General features: G+C 47.7%; 1 protein-coding gene across 3 annotated transcripts in view; it reads right to left on the bottom strand.

Annotated features, from left to right (window-relative positions):
- Positions 1 to 23,061, bottom strand: part of DNAH8 (dynein axonemal heavy chain 8) — a 615,913-nt gene that overhangs the window by 276,080 nt on the left and 316,772 nt on the right. For all 3 annotated transcript variants that reach the window (XM_075925079.1, XM_025186355.2, XM_025186358.2), the window contains one exon: positions 13,738 to 13,962. In XM_075925079.1, the coding sequence (XP_075781194.1) occupies positions 13,738 to 13,962 (225 nt within the window). The remainder of the gene's footprint in view (positions 1 to 13,737; positions 13,963 to 23,061) is intronic.

Genomic DNA, 23,061 nt, shown 5'->3' with positions numbered 1-23,061 from the left:
GATGCCAAAGCTCTTGAGAATTCTCCAAGCCCAATCTCCTTCTCACACCAAGCCCAAATCCACTTTACCCCATCCCCAGCAGGGCTTTATAAAGGTGGGACTGGAAAACCCCTCTGGCGGGGGGGAGAGAGTCCATCCCCCCTTCCCCAGGGAACCCCATTCCAGTGCTTCACCACCCACCTGGCACAACAGCAAAGAGAGTCATACCTGCATGAGCATGGCCCCAATGATCTATCTCCACAAGCTGAACAAGTTCCCAATGGAGAAGTAGCTGTCCAGCGTGACAAGCTTCTGTTTCTGCCAACCCGTTTTGGGGGCGGGGCACATGCGTGTGTCCCGTTGCCTTAGGGTAGGGGCAAGCCACTTGCATAACTCCGTAAAGGTGTCCTTCTGCATGCGGAAGTTCTGGAGCCCTGCTGGTCGTCCCACTACTCAGTACTGGTGTCCTCGTGTACTTACCCACTCAGTACTGGTGTAGCCGCGGGCACGGAGTTTGGACTAAGGGGGATTTAAAAATGGCGGCGGCAGGAACATGCAAATGAAGCCCGAGATATTTAAATCCCGGGCTTCATTTGCAACTCCGCTTGCCCTAATTACCCTACCTAGCTCATACTATCGAGCTAGTGTAGACATACCCTTAGAGTTTAGTAAAGCACATGATCTTCTTATCAATAAACTAGTGGGATTACTATAAACGTAGATGCATAACTGGCTGGATAACCATTCTCAGATAGTAGTTATTAATAGTTCATAATCATGCTAGAAGGGCACAACAAGTGGAGTCCTGCAGGGGTCTGTTTTGGGACCAGTTCTGTTCAATATCTTCATCAGTGATATAGATATTGGCATAGAGAGTATGGATATTAAGTTTGCAGATGATACGAAGCTGGGAGGGGTTGCAACTGCTTTGGAGGATAGCATCATAATTCAAAGTGATCGGGACAAACTAGAGAAATGGTCTGAGGTAAATAAGATAAAGTTTAATAAAGACAAATGCAAAGAAGGAAGGAGCAATCAGTTTCACACATACAGAATGGGAAGTGATTTTCTAGGAAGGAGTACTGCAGAAAGGGATGCAGGGGTCACAGTGGACCACAAGCTGAATACGAATCAACAGCGTGACACTGTTACAAAAAAGTAAACATGATTCTGGGATGCATTCATAGAGTCATAGAATCATAGAGCTGGAAGAGACATCATGAGGTCATCAAGTTCAGTCCCCTGCCCAAGGACTCATCCCAGACGGGTGTGTGATTGACTAAAGAAGAAGGGGCTGGCTGCAGACCCTACTTACAGGAAAGAGGGAGGGGGCAGGAACCCCGGGTGGGGCCCAGACCCTACATATGGTGGAGAATGTGAGTAACGACCCCACACCCTGATACTAAGGGGTGACGTACCCAGTAGAGCGGAGGACAAAGGGCGACGGGATTTGCCTCTTATTCCAGAGAAGGCGACGAAGCCCGACTGAACAAGGGTCAATGGAGGACAGTAAAATTTGGGAGTTGCTTGTAGAGCAACAATGACAGAGTCACCAGCAACAGACCCAGCTGCTCCAACAACTAGCGGCCCAACAGCAAGAGTAACAAAGACAGTTGGTCCAGGAGCTGGGTGAACAATAACAGTGACAACAGGACAAGTGGTGGCAGCAGGCCAGGGCAGCGGGGCAAGGAGACGTCAGCCTATCCGTAATGGATGACACTGAGGGAGAACCCGTGCCATGCCTATCACTGAGGCTGACAAAAATGGGCCCCAAAGACAACCCTGAGGCATTTTTAATTATGTTCAAGAGAGTGGCCACGGCAACCTGGTGGCCAGAGGACCATTGGGCAACTCTCCTGGCCACCTACCTGACGGACGCAGCCCAACTTGCCAATTGGGGCCTGTCAGCTCGTGATGCAACCCACTACTGTAAGGTAAAAGAGGCAATACTAGACCAGTTGGGGGTCACCCCTGAGACCTACCACCTCCGGTTTAGACAGACACGATATCGCGCAAAAAAGCGCCCGCGGATGCTACTCCAGAAGTTGTAGGAGCTGGCCTGGAGGTGGCTGGAGCCTGAACAGAAGAGCGGGTTGCAGGTAGCGGAGACCATCGACATGGAGCAGTTCATCCAGGTACTACCCGCAGAAGAACAAAGATGGGTACGCTGAAACCATCCCACCACCATGGGTGAAGCGGTGACACTGCTTGAACACTTTCTCGCTGCCAAGACCTCCATTGACAGGGAAGGAAGTGAAGGTCACCACAGGAAGGAAGGTACCGGTGGAATGGCTCCTGCCTGCTCGGGTGGTCCCTACTCCCATAGGTGCAGCCCCAAGGGGGCATTTGAACAGCTGCCGAATGGCACCCATCTGGTCCAACCTGGCGCGTAGGCCAGTGGAACCCCCCAGACCTCTGACCGAAGAAAAAGGAGGGGACACCGGGGAGATGCCTGGGCGATCACGAGGAGCTTGTTACCAGTGCGGCCAGGAAGGGCATTTCCTCCGCAACTGCCCAGTAACGGACTGAATGCTGGGCTGGCAGGTCGACACTACAATGGCAGAGTGCCGGCCAATGGCGGATCGCATCCTGACAACAATAAAGGGAGGGGGGATGCCTGCCAGCGTGCTGATTGACTCTGGGTGTGGACAGATCATAGTGAGGGCCGATCTCCTGGTGGATAAAACCCCAGCAGGGGCGATGACCTGGAACCAATGTGTGCACAGGAAGGTGAGACCATACCCCACCACATGGATACAGATTGATGACGGGTCAGACTCTGTCAAGTGGCCCTCGCCCCAACCCTACCTTATCCGGTCCTCCTCAGGTGTGATTGGGACGGGTTTAAACAATCCCTGAAGGCCGGCACACGGACGGAGCACCCAGCGGTAAGGGAGGCCCTGGTCAACAACAGCCAGACCACACCACAGATGCCCAATACAGAGGAGGGACTCAACGCTGCCTCCACGATAACCCTGAAGATGGACAAAGGGGACTACACCCAAGAACAGAGGGAGGACATGACACTCCAACAAACCTGGGAGCAGGCTGGGAAGGCCAGTGACCCAGACGACCCCACGGAGGAACGAGGAGAAGGCCCCTACTTCGAGGTATGTGGCGACCACCTGTACAGCGTGCAAAGGGGAACAGAGTGGTAGGGGGATACCCACTAGTTACTGATACCATGATGTTATCGGAGACATGTTTTAGAGGTCGCCCATGAGAACCCCTGAGCTGGGCATCTGGGCTGTGAAAAAATGTTGCAATGAATCCTGCAGCACTTCTATTTACTGGGGGTCTACAGGGAGGTATGGGACTTTTGTGATTCATGCCCCGAGTGCTAGAGAACTTCTCCGGGTGGGGTACCCCAGGCGCCCTTGGTGCCTCTACCCATAGTGGGGGTGCCCTTTGAGAGAGTGGCCCTTGATTTGGTCGGGCCATTAGAGCTCTCTCGGGCCGGCCATCAATATATTCTGGTCATGATCGACTACACAATCAGGTACCCCGAGGCGGTTCCACTTAAAAACACCACCACACCCATATTGGCAACTGAATTACTAAAAATCTTTTCATGAGTGGGACTCCTCCAGACCATCTTAATGGATCAGGGGACCAAAGTGACCTTGCAATTTATGGCCGAGTTGTGTCAGCTCCTACATATTAGAACACTGAGGACGTCAGTGAACCATCGGTTAGTTGAACGATTTAATAAGACTCAGAAACTAATGTTACGCCAGTTTGTAGAGCAGGAACCCTGGGAGTGGGACAAACTGCTACCTGCCCTGCTATTTGCAGTCTGGGAGGTCCCCCAATCATCAACGGGATTTTTCCTGTTTGAACTGTTATATGGGCGGCGGCCAAGGGGCATATTGAATATTGTGAAGGAAGGATGGGAGGGGCAGGAAACCCAGGTCCGGGGGTCGATCCAATACATTATGCAGCTACGAGCAAAATTGCGCACCCTGGGTATGTCTACACTACCCTCCTCGTTTGAACTAGGAGGGTAATGTAGGCATACCGCACTTGCAAATGAAGCCCGGGATTTGAATTTCCCGGGCTTCATTTGCATAAGCGGGGAGCCGCCATTTTTAAAACCCCGCTGGTTCGAACCCCATGCAGCGCGGCTACACGGGGCTCGAACTAGGTAGTTCGGACTAGACACAATGGTGTGGTGGGGCATAGTGGAGGAATCACACAGTGAGTGGCATAGTCCCATTGTGTTGGTGCAAAAATACGACGGAGCCGTCCGCTTCTGCATCAATTTCCGCAAAGTGATCACAATATCACGTTTTGACGCATATCCGATGCCGAGGGTGGATGAGCTCCTGGAGCAGTTGGGCCAAGCCCAGTATATCTCCACCCTAGACCTTTCGAAGAGGTACTGGCAGATCCTACTCATCCCTTCATCACGTGAAAAGATGGCCTTTTCCACCCCCTTTGGCCTTTACCAATTCGTAATGATGCCCTTCAGCCTCCATGAGTCTGTAGCTACATTCCAAAGATTGATGAATAAGATACTGTATCAGAACAAACAGTACGCTGCAGCCTATATTGATGATATTGTGATTTACAGTGAGACTTGTCTCAAGCACTTAGAACACCTAAACGCAGTGCTCTCGGCCTTAGGGGAGGCCGGCCTCACAGCTAACCGCCATAATTGCCACATTGGGTAGTGGGAAATAACATATGTAGGATATACGGTTGGTCGAGGGTAGCTCTGACCACTGGTGGGCAAAGTACAAGCTATACAGAAGGCTCCGCGCTCCACCACAAAGGAATAGGTACAACGTTTCCTGGATTTAGTGGGCTACTATTGTCGCTTCATGCCGGACTTCACAACGATAGCAGCCCCTCTGACAGAGCTAATTACAAACAGCCACCCAAAAAGGGTCATATGGACGGGACACACTGAGCACACCTTTCAGTCATTAAAATGTGGCTGATTCAAGCCCCGATACTGGTACAACCAGACTTTGAGAGGCCCTTTATCTTACATAGGGGCTGTCCTGTCCCAAGAAGATGAGGGGGCCGAACACCCGGTGCTGTACACGAGCAGGAAGCAGTTTGTGCGGGAGCAACATTATTCCACTATAGAGAAAGAGGCATTAGCTGTTAAATGGGCCGTTGACTCATTACGTTATTATCTCACAGGGACTCACTTCCAGCTGGTGACAGACCACACACCCCTCCAATGGCTACAGTCAATGAAGGACTCAAACCCCAGGATAATGTGATGGTATCTTGTATTGCAGCCCTACTGCTTTGACAATCGGCACTGACCTGGTAAAACCCACTTAAATGCAGACTTCCTCTCATGACTGGGGGAGAGATACACTGGGCCACAGGGAGAAGTAGGCCCTGACTTGAAGGGGGAGGTGTGTGATGGAGCCGGCGGACTCCGCACCCTCACGCCGGGAGTCCTAGGGAGCGGGGCTGGTCAGGGAACGCCAGCTCACCCGGGGGCCGTGGGTGGTGCTGATGCATCCTGAGACCTGCTGCCAGAGGCAAAGGCGGCTGAGCAAATGGCGCTGTGGCCAGACGCTGACGCAGATGTGAGAGTGGCCATGAGTGGTCACGAGAGATCCTGCCTCTCACATCAAAGGGCGGAGGCTGACGGGAAGACGGGGGCATGCCCAGAGGGAGAAATATCCCTGTGAGCGCCAGATTCAAAAAGGGCCAGCCCCCGACCGGAAGGGAGACCGGGCTCCGGCGGACAGGACGTAGCCACGGGGAAGTCGTCAGCAGAAGGTGTGATCGGGTTGTGACGAGCTAGCCAGAGAATTTAACAGGGTGAGTAGGAAGTAGTCCAGGGCAGGGCGTCTGGCCCATGGGTCAGTGAGTTTTGGGGGTGTCCCCGCTGACCACAGGGAGAGGAGAGAACGCCATCTCCCCTTCCCTAGGGCCCTGGGCTGGGACCCGGAGGAAAGGGTGGGCCCGGGTCCCCCTAGCTCCCGCCCTGCTATGATGAGGCAAGGGCAGAAATAAGGGCACGGGGGTGTCTCCGCCAACCCAGGACTGTAAGCTCAGTGTGAGCATTAAAGACATTGGACTCATCCCAGACAGGTATGTGATTGACTAAAGAGGAAGGGGCTGGCTGAGGACCCTACGTACAGGAAAGAGGGAGGAGGCGGGAACCCCGGGCGGAGCCCAGACCCCTACGTCATCTTACAGTCCATTTCTCCATTCCATACTCCCTTAACTTGTTGGCAAGAATATTGTGGGAGACCGTATCCAAAGCTTTGCTAAAGTCAAGATATATCACATCCACTGACTTTCCCATATCCACAGAGCCATTTAGCTCATCAGAGAAGCTAATCAGATTGGTCAGGCGTGACTTGCCCTTCGTGAATCCATATTGACTATTCCTGATCACTTTTCCCTCTTCCAAGTTCTTCAAAATGGATTCCTTGAGGATCCCCTCCATGATTTTTCCGCTGACTGGTCAGTAGTTCCCTGGATTGTCCTTCTTCCCTTTTTTAAAGATGGGCACCACATTGGCTTTTTTCCAGTCATCCAGTATCTCTCCCGATCTGCACGGCTGTGTCTACACTGGCCCCTTCTTCAGAATAGCCATGCTAATTTAGAACTTTGGAATAGGGAAATGCGCGGGGGATTTAAATATCCCCTGCGGGATTTAAATAAACATGGCCGCCGCTTTTTTTCCGGCTTTTTTCCTACTGAGAGGGGACAAGATAGACTTTCAAGTAGGAATAAGAGATCCTCCGGAATAGGGCTTTATTCCGGAGGATCGCGCCAGTCTGGACGCTCTTTTCCGGCTTTTCTCCAAGCCGGAAAAAAAGCAGCGGCCATGTTTATTTAAATCCCGTGGGGGATATTTAAATCCCCCGTGCATTTCCCTATTCCAAAGTTCTAAATTAGCATGGCTATTCCAAAGAAGGGGCCAGTGTAGACGTAGCCCACGAGTTTTCAAAGATAATGGCCAAAGGCTCTGCAGAGACATTTGCCAACTCCTTCAGTACCCTTGGCTGCATTAAATCCGGGCCCATGGATTTGTGTATGACCCAACTTTTCTAAAGAGTTTCTAACTTGTTTTTTCCCCACCAAAGGCTGTCCACCTCCTTCTCATACTGCGTTGCCTAGCGCATTAGTCTGGGAGCTGAGCTTGTCTGTGAAGACAGAGGCAAAGAAAGCATTGAGTACTTCAGCTTTTCCCACATCATCTGTCACTAGGTTACCTCCCTCATCCAGTAAGGGCCCCACATCTTCTCTGATCACCCTCTTATTGCTAACATGCCTGTAGAAACCTTTCTTGTTACCCTTCACATCCCTTGCTAGTTGCAATTCCAACTGCGCTTTTGCCTTCCTGATAACTCCCCTGCATTCTTGAGCAATATATTTATACTCCTCTCTTTCTACTTCTTGTAAGCTTCCTGTTTGTGTTTAAGCTCACCAAGGATTTCCCTGGTAAGCCAATCTGGTCACCTACCATATTTGCTTTTCTTGCTGCACATCAGGATGGTTTGTTCCTATGCCTTTAATAAGGCTTCTTTAAAATACTGCCAGCTCTCCTGTACTCCTTTCCCCTTCATGTAAATATCCCAGGGAATCCTGTCCATCAGTTCTCTGAGGAAGTCAAAGTCTGCTTTTCTGAAGTCCAGGGTGTGTATTTTGCTGCTCTCCTTTCTTCCTTTGGTCAGGATCCTGAAATCTATAATCTCATGATCACTTCTTCCCAGGCTGTTACCCACCTCTACTTCCCTTACTAGTTCATCCCAGTTTGTGAGCAGCAGGTCAAGCTGCACACAGCCCCTGGTCGCTTCCTTCAGCACTTGTACCAAGAAGTTATCCCCAACATTCTCCAAAACTTCCTGTATATATTGTCTGTGTACTGCTGTATTGGTCCCACAATAGATTAACAGGAGTGTTGTGAGCAAGACACGAGAAGTCATTTTTTTGCTCTACTCTGCACTGATTAGGTCTCAGTTGAAGTATTGTGTCCAGGTCTGGGCACCACATTTCAAGAAAGATGTGGAGAAATTGGAGACGGTACAGAGAAGAGCAACAAAAATTATTAAAGGCCTAGAAAACATGAGCCATGAGGGAAGACTAAAAGAATTGGGCTTGTTTACTTTAGAAAAGAGAAGACTGAGAGGGGACAAGATAGACATTTTCAAGTATCTTAAAGGGTGTTACAAGGAGGAGTGAGAAAAATTGTTCTCCTTGACCTCTGATGATAGGATAAGAAGCCATGGGCTTAAACTGCAGCAAGGGAGGTTTAGGTTGGACATTGAGGAAAACTTCCTAACTGTTAGGGTGGTTAAACACTGAAATAAATTGCCTAAGGAGGTTGTGGAATCTCCATCACTGGAGATATTTAAGAGCAGGCTAGATAGACATCTATCAGGGATGATCCTAGATGGTGCTTGGTCTTGCCGTGAGGGCAGGGGACTGAACTTGATGATCTCTCAAGGTCCCTTCCACTTCTAATATTCTATGATTCTAGGATTATCCATCAAGACATTTGGATAATTAAGGTTTATTTTATGTATACACAGAAGTGCAAAGTGATATCTATGGTGAAGGATGTGATTTAAAACATCTTTTCTTGTAAATATTAAAAGAATATACATGCTGCCTAAATATTCTAATCCAAAATAGAAAAGAATATAATCCCCCAACTTTTGCCATTAAAACAAAATGGGTTGAGACACATTATTGGGCAGCCCTGCGTTTGCCATATAAGGATTAAAAACTTTAAATTTGAAATAGAGATAGTTAAAATCTGTTTCTTTTGATGGTTTCTGATACACATGGATTTTTTGTTTGGTTGGTTTGGAAACCCATCTCTATTGCAATATTAGCAGGATATAAGAATGATACAACGATTTTAATAATTATATACTAATGTTCTATTCACACTGACCTTTTGATTTGTGAAAATACTTTTTCACCCAGCAGACAGATGCATACTGAATGAGATAATGCTCCAATTTCAACTTTCTAACCCCACTCATTTAGTGTATGTCTAGACTACAAGCTTCTTTCAAAAGAAGCTTTTTCAAAATCATCTTATAAAAAAGCTTCTTTTGAAAGAAATCATCTAGGCAGTCATCCCTTTTTTTGAAACCTGGATGCTCTCTTTCGAAAAAGCCCTGTTTGCATTCAAGGCCACTTTTTTCGGGGGGGGGGGGGACCCTGTAGTCTAGACATAGCCTTAGTATTAGTCCTGTTTCAAATTTTGCATTTTTCAGAGAGAGTGTTAGGCCAGAGGGCTTCAACAGAGTGGGAGAAAGCAGAGCTACCTTGGACCAATTAGGTCAGCTGATTTCATTCAAGTCTGCCTGAAACCTTTTTAAAGCCTCCCTTGTTGGGTGGAGGGAGAGGAATACATACACCCAAGTAGCTATTAGAGCAGGGATGGGCAATAAACAGTGACAGTTCACCAGGGTTAGCCCCTGATGGGTTGCTGCTGCTATATTTATCTGCAACTCCACAAGTATGAGTGATCACAGCTCTTATTGTCCAATGGGAGCTGCGATCTCTTGTACCTGCAGTGGTGCAGGTAAATAAACAGTGTGAGGGTCCTCCAGGGTTAACCCTGGTAGACCAGTTCTGGCCTGTGGGCTGGTGTTTGCCTACCCCTGAGCTAGAGACAAATAGGGGAGTGAGCAGCTTCTATTTACTACTCAGCTTCCTGGGTTCCTCAAAAATCTTCCTGGAAGCTAAATAGCAAATACCATCTCCTCAGCTGCCCCAGAACCTGCACGTGGCATATCAAAGCATTTTTTTAGAGCCATTAATCCAGTGGTGGCCAACCTGTACCAGACAAAGAACAACAATAGCAGTGGAGACAGCGTGAAGAGCCAGGGCAAAATTGTTGAGAAAAAAGAAACGGGGGGAAATAGGTGCTGGTACAGCCATCCCATGGCATGGCTTTTTTTTTTTTTTTTTTGGTTAACATTTTTGCCCCGGGTCTTCACGCTGTCTCCACTGCTAATGTGGCTCACAAAAAAAGCACTGGGAAGGGGTGAAAGGTGCAAGCTCTGGGAGGGAATTTGGGTGCAGGCGGAAGTAGAGAAGAGGATGCTGGCTAAGGAAGGGGGATCAAGACTGAAGAGTGTTAAGGTCAGGTGGAGGGTTGGGGTGCTGAGCAAGCCGCAGGCTTGTGGCTGTGAGGATGAAGGAGTTTGGGCTGGGTTGCATGTGGGGCTCAGGGCAAGGAGGCTGGGAGTATGATGGGCTCAGGACACAGATTTGCAATGTGTGGATAGTGCAGGAGTGTTGTGGCAGAAGACAGGGGATGTGGGGGTACAGGTGTTTGGGGATGTGAGAGGCTCAAGACAGGGGGTTCCAGTGTATGAGAGGCTCAGGTCTGGAGTTGGGGGAGGGGGGTGCAGGAGTGTTATGATGCAGCATCCAGATAGGGACTTGGCCCCAATTGGGGACTTGTTGGACAGGATTAATTTTTAAATAAAATATTACGTCAAACACAAAATGTTTCAGCATTGTCTTTATTTATGAGAAAGGTGGGCAACCTGTTTTGAGTCAGGGGTCACTGACCCACAGAAGTGAGTCAGTTGGGGCCACACAAGTGATATGCAAAAAAACAACTGCTCCAAAACCCCCCAAGCCTCACTAACGTGTTCCCAAGTGCGGTGATGGGGACAGGGGACAGGGTGTTGGGGCAGGGTGCTTGTGGGGGGGGGGGTCTGGCCAGGAAGAGGGGACAGAGACAGCTGGGGCCAGTACCTGCAGATACTGGGTCTCAGGAAGTGCGCTGGCTGCTCTTCTTCTCCCCTCCCCCAGATACCCCTCTGCTCTAACCCAATCCTCCTCCCCTTCCCCAGAGCCAGGCACACCCCCCAACCCAATCCCTCTCTCCTTCCCCAGAGCCAGGCACACACACCCCTAACCCAATCCCCCCTCCCAGAGCCAGGCACCAGCCCCCCTCTATACCAATCCCCCCTGCTCTATCCTAATTCTCGGGTTCCAGAGCCGCTGCCTCTGCTACAGCCGTGCGTCTCCCTCCAGGCACTGAGTGGCTGGCATGCCGTGAGCACCCCCCCAATGCCCTTCCGCTTCCCCAGAGCGAGACACCTCCCCTTCCAGCTGTAAACCAATACCCCTCCCTCACTAACCTTATGCCCAGGTCTCAGAGCTGCTGCTAGCACATGCAGGCTGGGACACAGTGTGCGACCTGGCCTGCATGTGCAGGATATGACGTAGTGCACCGGGGGCTGTGAATGGAATGGCCTGGGCTGTGAGTGCGCATTTGGTTCACAGCTGCCCGGCCATGAGAGTGGCTGACCTGAGCGATTCCAGGTTCCATTCCAATTCTGTCAGGGGCCAAAATTTTTTTCATCAAGAGCCTCATGCGACTTGTGAGCCATGGGTTGGACACCCCTGCATTATACCTCAGAGCAATTTGTATCTGAGGATGGGGTTGTTCCCTCTAATATTTTCCATTGATGTGCGGAATGAATGAATTCTGTTATGTGCAGTACCAATATTGAGGTAACGTGCTGATATGCGCAAAAAAAACCTAGATGTAATATTTATTTTTAAGCAGTTCATAGATATGGAGGAAGAAGAAAGAATATTAAAATAAGATATAATTAACAAGATGTACTACTTAATATGTTTACTTAATATGAAATCAAATAAAAAGAAAAATTGACCCTGTTCTTGGAGTACTTGAATTTTATCATCCTTTCTAACAATTCAATCTAGTAAACACACCAAAATGTGGGATACAAATGACAAACAAAGTAATGACCATTAATTAAAAGCATTAAAAAATGTACCAGAGGCCCAATTTAATAACCTACCCCCACCCTAGACCGCTATATTTTCAGGGAAAGTTGCTCTGAAAAAAATGAAGCAACTGGTCAAAGTAGCGTGCTACAGACTTTTGACATTCACAAAACAATCCCACTTATATGCATGATATTTGCACAAATAGCTCAGCTTTAAGATGCTAAGCAAATCTATGAGTCCACTAGAAATAGTCATGTTCTCATGTATATATCAAATAGTATTTTCTGATATTAGAAAGGAAAGTAGAGTAAAAGGCACTCAGGCTTACACAATTCTTCTCAGATGTCAACTCTTAATTTGATTAATATTGCATAAAGCAGTAAAAATAAGTCATAAAGAAACACACACAACAAATAATAATACAGAAGTGGTAATACTGAAAATACAAAGTAAAACATCAGATGATTGGCATTGGGTATTTTAAATGAGTTTAGGATCCGTATTATGCAAGTGCAACACAACCCTATAGAAAATAGTTCTTCTAGTTTCACATTGTGTGTGTGTATGTTTGTGACCAAGTCAGACACTCAGGGTACATCTACACTAACCCCCCTAGATAGATCTAGGGAGGCGAATGAGGACGACCGAAATTGCAAATCAAGCCCGGGATTTAAATATCCCCCGCTTGATTTGCATGTTCCCGGCCGGTCGCCATTTTAGAAATTGACTAGCCCGAAGTAACTGCCTGCATCTACACGCGGCAGTGAAACGGGATTCCGATTTAAAGCCCTAAATCGAATTAGCTGGTAAACCTCATTGCCGGAGGAATACCAGCTAATTCGTGTTAGGGCTTTAAATCGGAATCCCGTTTCACTGCCGCGTGTAGACGCGGGCAGTTACTTCGGGCTAGTCAATTTCTAAAATGGTGACCGGCCGGGAACATGCAAATCAAGCGTGGGATATTTAAATCCCGGGCTTGATTTGCAATTTTGGTCGCCCTCATTAGCCTCCCTAGATCGATCTAGGGGGCTAGTGTAGACGTACCCTCAGATTAGAAGCCTCCTCATTTTTGAGTAGTTCCCCTTTCTAAAATTTAATGTCACAGCATTGGGCTGCTCAGGTGTTGCTCTCATCACACGGATGTTAAATTTTATTACATTATGGACACTACTTACAAGCAATCCAGTTATATTTACCTCTTGGACTAAATCCTCGACTCCACTTAGGACTAAACCAAGAATTGCCTCTACTCTTGTGGGTTCTAGAACCAGCTGCTTCAAGAAGCAGTCATTTAAGGTATCAAGAAATTTTATCTCTCCATCCCATCCTGAGGTGATATGCTATCAATACTGGGATACTTGAAATATGGGGATAGTTGAAATCCCCCACTATTTGTTTTTATTTTGATAGTCTCTCTAATCTCCCTTAGCATTTCATAGTCACTATCACTATCCTTGTTAGGTGGTCAATAATATATCCCTACTGCTATATTCTTATTATTAGAGAATAGAATTGCTATCCATAGAGATTCTATGGAACATTTTGGTTCATTTAAGATTTTTTACTTCATTTGATTCTACATTTACTTTCACCTATAGTGCCACTCTCCCACCAGCACTATCTGTTCTGTCCTTCTGATGTATTTTGTACCCTGATATGACTATGTCCCTTTGATTGTCCTCATTCCACCAAGTTTTTGTGATGACTATTATATCAATATCCTCCTTTAATACGAGGCACTCTAGTTCACCCATTTTATTATTTGTACTTCTAGCATTTGTGTATAAGAACTTTAAAAATGTGCCACTATTTATCTGCATGCCATATATCTTTAGAGAAAGTAATAATTTGGAGATTAAATTTAATAATTAGAGGGGGCAAGCAAAAATACAAATACAATCTTAACTCTAAAGAGAATAATGATGATGTTTCCATAGTAACAAACACACATGGAATTTGGGCTCCTGCAGATAGAAGCACTAAATTATCATTCTGACAGAAACTATATGTGGCTCTTAGAAATTAAAATCTGTACTTTACCAAGTCATCAAAAATATCTCTCTGATGCACGTGAATGGTAATCAGGGTTTCAAATTTCACTCTGTCGAATGAGGAAAGATCATGTGTTGTCTGGCTGATAAGTGTATTTAGTATATCCAGAAATTTCTGATTGGTTACTTGCATGATTTTCCTGTCATCTTTTGCATTGTGTAGGGCTTCTTCTGAATCATGTGTCCACAACATCTGAATTCCCAGTAACCCTACCTATAAAACATAACATGTAAATTGACATATTAATATTTATTGCAAGCCAAGGTTTATAAGACTTTGATATCTTACTTTCCAAGTATATTTTAGCGTAACTTACTGGAGAGTTTCAAAGAGATTTCTCATTAAGGATTTCCCTGTTTCAACTGATACAAAATAATAGGTTTCAAGGGCGCATATTTCCATCAAGTCATATTTCACAAACATTCAAGTAAACTCAGAAGTAAACTTATACGTTATTTTACTATTATCTCAGTTACACAGTGAGGTATACCGATATGTTGGACATAGTTCTCAGATACATTTTAATTCCTTTTATACTGCTCTGGCTACATAAGTATACATCAATCTTAAAATGGGTAGACATGGCACTGTGAAAATATCCCATAGGCAATGCAGCGCAAGGGCAATAATTTTACACCAGACATGCTTCCAGCGGATGGATCAGGGAGATGTTTGGGTACATTGGTCAAGTATAGTACACAATTATTTTCATTTCTCAGGGATTTAAGAATCCATAGGAAGCAGAATATAAATTACAGCCTCAGAGCTGCTCTAACGTACAATAAAGGCCCTTGCATAGCCTCAGAATTCAAAGGAATTATATGTCAAACACCATTTAATCCATACCCCACATATAAGCAAAATGTAGATCAATTACCTGTAACCAGGATTTTTTGATGCAGCTTCTTGTCATAATACCCACTAGAGCTCTCATGCTTCCAACCTTCCCTCAGGATTTGAATATGTTTGATCAAAGCAATTATAGGTGGTGTGGTACTGTCACAGGGCTGTACTACTCATCATGGGGCAGGTACCTTCTTGTGGTCCTCTATGGATTATCTTATGTCTGATGCCCCCTAGTCCATGGTTTACAGACCATCACTTCATCTCTGCTATCCACCTACAGCTCCTCCACCTGAACCCCTGCCTCATAAGAAAATGGTTCCACACCTTTTCATAATTGTTGCTCTTTGAGCAGGCCTTGAAGCTAGGAGAACACACTATTGATCCCAGTACCCAATCAGGCACTGTTATTCATACACTTCAAAAGGCAATTCTACACTTACTCTTATCTACTATTTATTTGAAAGAGTTTGTCTGTCCATCTCTTTGTTCAAGAACACCTCCTAAACAGTAAGAGCTAAGACCATCAAATTTGGTATGCACCTTCCTCTTATGATAACTTAAAACAAGGTAAGGGTTGAAGTTCCAATACGTACAGGGATGCATCAACCCATACATAAAAGAGACAGAATCACCAGGTAGGTAAAAGTGGCTGGCTGGGGGTCCCTCTCTCTCCTGAAACTGCCCAAGTCTCCTATCCCAAGGCACCCTTTGGTGGGATGGCAGCTCCCCTCCCCATTTGTATGGGAACACTGCTGACTGTTCCCTTTTGTCAGGGAGTGAGAGGAAAGAGGGAGTTACTCATCTTGGTGCCGTAATCATGGTTCTTCAACATGTGGGTCCCCATGGGTGCTCCACTGTTGGTGATGTCCCCATGGGTGCTCCACTGTTGGTGATGTCCCCATGGGTGCTTCCCTGTTGGTGTCAGGTTGTCCTGGCGCCACAGATTGGAGTTTTCATGAGCCGTGGTCAGCCAGACCACAGTATCTGGTTAGAGGTATTGCAAGCGGTCTGTGGGCATCTCCTCTGAGGGAGCTGCTTGTTCCTTGCATGATCAAAGCTGTGCTGTAGATATCTGGAATATGAGAACTCCCAGTGTTTTTGATAGGGGGTGTATCATTTACGGTGGTATGGGGGAGTATATATGCCAAGTGTGTGCAAAGTTGTTCTGGAGTCCTTTATGGAATACAACACATCATCAGTCTTTTCGGGAAATAATTTCTGCTTATCAAAAGGAAGATCTTCAACTTTCGATTGCAGCTCATGAGGGACCCTTGCAGATTGTAGCCGGGAGGCTCTCCTCATCACTACCAATGTTGCAGTAGCTCTGGCTGCTGTGTCTGCTATATCCAGCAATATTTGGAGGGCCATCCTGGAGCAAGTGTAACCTTCTCGAACAATGGATTTTAATATGGGCCTTTTGGAGTATGACAGGTGTTCCATGAGGATGGTAAGTTTTGTATAGTTGTTGAAGTTATGATTGGACAATAGCACTGCATAGTTGACTATACGTAGAAGTAAGGTGAAGGAAGAGTAAAGCTTCCTGCCAAACAAGTCCATATACTTGTTTGCTTTCTCTTCAGTGTTTTTATATTTTGGGAGTTTGGACCCGTGTTGCGCAATATCAACAATTAACGAATTTGGCTGAGGATCAGAAAATAAAAAGTTGGTCCTCTGTGGAGAAACAAAGTACCTCTTGTTCGTGTATTTATTGGATGGTGGCACTGATGCTGGGCTGTGCCAGATTTCATCAGCGGCTTTAATAATAGCCTCGTCTGTAGGTATTGTGATTTTCCCCCATTGCAAGGGCTGAAGATTATTGAGAAACCAGTGTTGTTTCTCTGGTACCTTGGGTAATGGGATGTCCTGGGATGCAGCCACCCATTTAAAGAGCTCCTGAATCTGCTTCAAGTAGTCCGGAAGAGATTGGTCATCGGGTATTATCGCCTCCTCGGGGGATGATGAGGACTGATCGGTTGCTGAGACATCTGGTCGGTGTTCCTCAACGTCAAATAGTTGACCTTCCTCTGGTTCTGGGTGGTGTGCCATACAAAGAGCACTGGGAACTGTGACTGTTATTTGCTGTGCACGCAAAGATTGAGGAGAAATTGAAGGAGCACGAGAAGAAGAAGTTACTCATCTTGTATAGTAACGATGGTTCTTCGAGATGTGCCCTGTGGGTGCTCCACTCTAGGTATCGGGTCCATCCCGGCACCACTGGTCGGAAGATTTCAGAGCCATATCTTGCTGCACCGCACATACTCCCTGTGCCACGGGGCATTCACGCCCTTTCTAAAGTGTGCGGTTCGCCTCCCTCCACCCCCCGCCAGTTCCTCTCACCGCTTGGTCTCTGAAATGAGAAAAGAGAAAAAACCCAGCGTGGGGAAGAGGGCAGGACGTGGAGCACCCACGGGGCACATCTCGAACAACCATCATTACTATACAAGGTGAGTAACTTCTTCTTCTTTTAGTGGCCCCGTGGGTGCTCCACTCTAGGTGACTGTATAGCAGTAGCCGGAACAAGAAGCACTCTGAGTCAATTAGTTTTCACAGTAGATAGGACTGCGGAAGCCACCGTGTGATCCACCACCCATCTTTGCACTATAGCGTAGTGTCTCATGAATGAAGTGCTGGAAGCCCATGTTGCTACCCTACAAATATCTGCGAGTGGAACCCCTCGGCGAAGGCTGTAGATGTCGCCACTGCCCTGGTCCAGTGTGCTCGTGGTTGAGAAGACAGAGGTCTGTCCCGCATGGAGTGGCATGTGGTTATGCATAGGGTGATAAGCCTGGCGATGCGTTGAGTGGAGAGTGCAGCGTCCTTGGATCGTTGAGCTGTTGATACCAAAAGTCTATCTGTTCGCCTCCACTGACGGGTTCTGTCTATGTAAAAGGAAAGAGCGTGCCATACATCAAGAGTATGTAGCAGGGCTTCCTTATTCGAGGCATGCGGCTTAGGGTAAAATGAGGGAAGGACGATCAGCTCGTTGATGTGAAACGATGAGGAGACCTTGGGAATGAACGCTGGATGTAATTGTAACGTCACCGATTCTTTCAAGAAAGAAGTGAAAGGGGGATTTGCCATTATCGCCCCAGCTACCTGACTCTATGTGCTGATGTAATTGCAAGTAAGAAGACAGTCTTCATAGTTAGCATCTGCAAGGGGACAGTTGCTAGTGGTTCAAATGGGGGATACATAATCGTACTCAGTACTAAGTCAAGGTTACAGGACAGTGGGGGTGGTCTTCAAGGTAGGCTTATATTGATCAGGCCTTTGAGGAATTGTTTAGTAGTCAGGTGAGAAAACACCGAAGAACTCTGTATCAGGTAATGGAAAGCACTGATGGCTGCTAAATTAACTCTAAGGGACTCCAGCGAAAGCTTTGAATTTCGCAAGTGAAGAATGTATTCGTGGATTTGGTGTAAAGGAGAAGACAGCGGTTGGATGTTATTATGGAGGCACCAGTAGGAGTATCTGAGCCATTTAGCTAGGTAAGTATTGCTCATAGATGCTTTTCTGCTATGTATCAGTATGGACTGGACCTGTTCTGAACAAAGTTTTTTGTCTTGTATAAGCCAATCAGGAGCCACGCTGTCATGTGCAATGCTTCTAGTTCGGGAAATAGGAGAGATCCCTGTTCTTGGGAGAGGAGATCCTGGCATGAGGGCTGAAGCCACGGTGGCCGTAGTGACATTCTGCATAAGAACGAATACCAAACTTGTCTGGGCCAAGCTGGTGCTATTAAGATTACAGTTGCTGCTTCCGTTCTGATTTTCTCCAGTGTTCTGTATGTTGGGGGAAAAGCGTACAGGAGTGCCCTTTTCTAAGTGGTTAATAATGCGTCACCAAGAGATCCCTTGCCAACCCCTGCTCTGGAGCAAAAAAGGCAACACTTGGTGGTGGTTGTTGTAAACATATCCACTAGGGGCATTCCCCATCTGTGGAAAAACTTCTGAAGCACATCCTGTCTTATTTCCCACTCGTTGTCTAAGGGAAAGCACCTGCTGAGGGAGTCGGCAATGACATTGGCTGTGCCAGGTAAGTAGGATGCTGTTATGGTGATGTTATTCTGTATGCACCAATTCCAGCACCATACCGCTTTGGCGCATAGGGCACATGATCTTGCTTATCCTTCCTGTGTATATAATATATTGCCACTACGTTGTCTGTCAGAACCCTGGCTGTCTTGTCTTTTAAGTGTGGGAAGAAATGTCTGCATGCTAGAAAGATTGCTCGCAGCTCTAATTGGTTGATGTAAAGACGTCTCTTGGTGTGAGACCACTGTCCCTGTGTGTATTCCTTGCCCATGTGAGCACCCCATCCGATGAGTGAAGCATCTGACGTTAACTGAACGGATGGGTGAGACTAGTGAAACGGTACTCCTGTCAAGATGTTTGATGCATTCGTCCACCATCGCAGGGACACGTGCACATGGGACGGAGGAGAAACTAACTTGTGGATGTCATGTCTTGCGGGGACATACACAGTTGACAGCCATTGCTACAGATTTCTCAGATGGAGGCGTGCATGAGGGACGACAAAGGTGGCCACAGCCATGTGGCCCAGCAGACGTAGGCAGGTATGGATTGAGATTGTTGGGGTCTTGCGGAGTAGACTGACCAGGTCTTTTATTGCCTGGAATCTGTCCATAGGTAGGTATGCTTTTGCCGCACAGGAGTCGAGAACTGCCCGTATGAACTTTATATTTTGTATTGGAATCAGCATTGACTTTTGTTCGTTTACTATCAGTCCGAGAGAGTCGAACACTTGTCTGACCATTGTGAGCATCTGCATTGTCTCTTCTCATGATGTGCCCTCTATCAGACAGTCGTCCAGATAAGGAAATATGATGACACGGAGACAACGAAGGTGAGTGGCAACAATAGCGAGGGTCTTTGAAAATACCCTTGGAGCCAAGGCCAGTCTGAAAGGAAGGACACAGTACTGAAAGTGCTTGTTGTTTATGACAAAGCGCAGGAATCATCTGTGCGCAGGGTGTATGGTTATATGAAAATAGGCATCTTGCAGGTCGAGGGCCACAAACCAGTCATTGTTGTCTAGAGATGAAATGATTGTAGTCAGAGTTACCATTTTGAATCACTGTTTTTGAAGATAATGATTTAACCGGCATAGATCGAGAATGGGTCTCCAGCCCCGTTTTCTTCTGCGTTAGGAAGTACGGTGCAGGGAGCATGCGTGGTCTGGCCAGATATGGCTCTGAAATATTCCGACCAGTGGCACCGAGATGGACCTGACATCTAGAATGGAGCACCCATGGGGACACTCAAAGAAGAAGTGGGGTGACTATGGCAACAGGGGTAAGCGTAACCAGAGTGATGATAATGATGACGAGTCGAGGCATGACAAGAATAATAATGGTAGAGTATTGGGCTGTGTTGCCTATGGTAAAATCACACTGGAGAAACCTATCTAGGTAAGAGTCCACTCCTGTAATGCATGTGATGATGCTCTGGGAGGTGTGGAAAACAGGGTGAATGTGGTGAACCTCTTGAAGAAGGAGGAGGTGAATGGATGGCATATCTTGTATAAGGAGATGGTGACAAATGGTATCTAGAGCCACAGTGTCTGGATTGGTCACGCGGGGTCCAACTCCTGTCATCCCTTGTTAAGTGGAGTGAATACAGAAAGGTTGGAGTGGAGGACGGTACCGGGGAGAATGTCAATGTTTCTGGAATCATTTGTCTCATGGAATCAGTTTTATGGGGCACTTTTTTGGAACCGGAGGCCTGGAGCGTACATGTGGCACCGATGTTGCCCATGAGGATGTGTGCAGCAATGTGGACGATGTTGAGGTCAACAGTGGCGAGGCTGGCAGTGCCGAGGTTGACGGTGCCAAGGTTGTAGCCATATGCATGGATGGTGCCGATACCGGGATGATCAGTGTAGTTGCCGATGGTACCAAGCGACGGACTGATAAGACCATTGACTGCAGCTTTGTAGGTTTTTGCCTGGATTTTGGTTGAGAGTGACTTATGCCTGGGCGTTACAAAGCCAGATGAGCCGGGCTTGTCACCCACATTTACTCGGGCTGATGGTAGACAACAGGCTGGTGAAGCCCTTTTTCAAGCTGGAGCTGCTTGTGGAGAAACGGCTTTTCTTTTCTCAGCCCTAGGAGATCGCAGAGTGGAAACTGAATGTGAAAGATCCACAGGCTGTAGCACTTTGTCAAAAAGGAATATTTTTAGCCTCATTTTTCTGTCCTTAGGTGCCCTAACAGTCAATGTGGCACAATGGATGCATTTCTGAGGCACTTAATACAACTGTCATGCTCAACCGATGCAGGTATTGCATCACAGCATTTAGCGCACTTCTTAAAGCCGGGAGATCCCGGCATAGCTACTTATACAACAAAGGAAGATAAAGAAAAAGGAAGTTACTCACCCACTTCAGGAATTGCTGTTCTTCGAGGTGTGTGTCCCCATGGGTGCTCCACATAAGTTGACGGATCATCCCCAGAGCCGCAGGACTGGAGACTTTTTCATATCAGTTAGCAGTCGGGCCGCACATTCGCAGCAAGCATCTTGCGCTGCTGGCAGTTTGACAGTTGAGCACGGCTTGACCTCCACCCCTCAGTTCCTCATTTACCAGAGAGCAAGTGGATTATGAGTAGTGAGGATCAAAGGGGGGGTCATGGAAAAAAACCCTGTGGAGTGGAGGATAGGGCACAGGGGAGAACCTTGTACTGGAAATGATCATTCCCCACTGTGAATCTTAGGCAGCATCTGCATTCAGGATGTATTGAGATGTGGAAGTATGCATCTTGTAGATTGAGGACTTTGAGCCAGTCCCCTTCATACGGTGCTGGAATGATTGAAGCTAATGTGACCATCTTGAAGTGTTGTTTCTGCAGGAACTTGTTTAGTTTGCTCTTTTCTTAGTTGCTCTGTAATACCTAGCAATCAAGTATGCTTTATATAGTATATCTTTTTGTTTTGTTAATAAAATCACCTTTTTTAAGGTGATGATTTGATTCCTGTGTCCTGGAAAGAAACAGGAGGTACGTGTGTGTGTATGCATGCCTAAGACTGCAAGGTCAGTGTGATGGGGTGAGGCAACCCTGCACTAAGGGTGCCCCCCCCCCAGCGAGGCAGGGAGATGCGGTGCGGCTTTTCTCGCCGCCGCCGCAGATGCGGCCGGCGGGGCAGCTGGCACGCACCACTCGGCAGGCGGCTCAACCGGCTCTGCCCCGAGCACCGCGGGGGAAGTGCCCCCCATGCCGGGGGAGACGGTGGCAATGGGGGAGGAGCGCTACCCCGCCAGCCTCGGAGCGGTTGGCGGGAAGGAGGACGCCGGGGGTGAGTGGAGACAGCTGGGGAGGAGAGGGTGGAGCCGCGGGCGAGCGCTGGTGCAGGCATTCTGGAGGGAAGGAGGCGGCACCCTCCCCAGGTATAAAAAATGCAGAGTCAGAAGGGAAGGGGGCAGCGAAGAAGAGGACACCGGATGAAGGGACTGAGAGGCACGCGGAAGCAGCAGGACAAGCCGACTGGTGAGTGAGCGAGCGAGCAAACGAGCGAGGGCATGAGGAAGCAGACCAGGGCGGGTGCAGACTGGAGCCCGCGGGCTGATGTGTTGAGGCTCTGTGCCCCATCAGCCAGGTTGGGGGAGAGAGGTTAGTCTCCCCCACCTTAGGGCCCTGGGCTGGGGTCTGGAGAAAGGGAGGGCCCGGACCCCCCTCACCTCCTCGCTCGAGGGATCATCTGGGCGACCGAAGAGAGGGTCGACCGGGCACAGTAATGAAGACCGGGAGGGACTGAGACAGCGAACGGGGCGGCGGGCATGCCCGGGGGGAGGGGGAGCCTGGACCCCGTAACAGTCAGCTACCAGAGACTTCAGTTTAGTTTCTTTTTTTTCCCAAGCTCCCTTGTGGTAAAAGAGCCTGGGGATATCCCTTTGGAAGAAGTCCAATGCTTCCTTCTTGGGTTCAAGTAGAAAGGGGACTCTTTTGTTTCACTTGGTGATGGCAGCTACCTCCAAAAGTCAGTGAATCTATTACTCTGGGGAGTTTTTGTAAACAGAGCCACAGAGGCAAGGTATTTAAGGTGTCTTGCAGGTCCTCACTTTCTGCACTCAGAGAGCTAGAGTGGGAAACAGCCTAGATAGGATGCCTGACCATAGCCTCCCAAAACAGATCCTCTTTTCTCAGCTAAAAGAAGGATATTGTATCGTGGGAGGACAATGGAAGCGTTATAAGGACTTGCTAAAGGATAACTTAAAGAAGTGCAACATTGACATGGACACTTGGGAGACACTCAGCCAGGCTCACTCAAAAAATGGAGAGAAGTCCTATGCAATGGCTCCCCGGCATTTTGAACTTGCCTGCTGATAAGCTGAGGAGGAGAAGAGGCACAGGAGAAAAGGGAGACTGGCTTCTAGTCTCAACAGTGTCGGCTGTAACTGGAAACACCTGTCCTCACTGTACACAGAACTTGTGGTTCAAGGATCGGCCTT

This window comes from Pelodiscus sinensis, chromosome 3 (assembly GCF_049634645.1).
Source record: "Pelodiscus sinensis isolate JC-2024 chromosome 3, ASM4963464v1, whole genome shotgun sequence".
Classification (NCBI taxonomy): domain Eukaryota; kingdom Metazoa; phylum Chordata; order Testudines; family Trionychidae; genus Pelodiscus; species Pelodiscus sinensis.
This window is presented reverse-complemented; position numbering and strand designations above follow the sequence as displayed.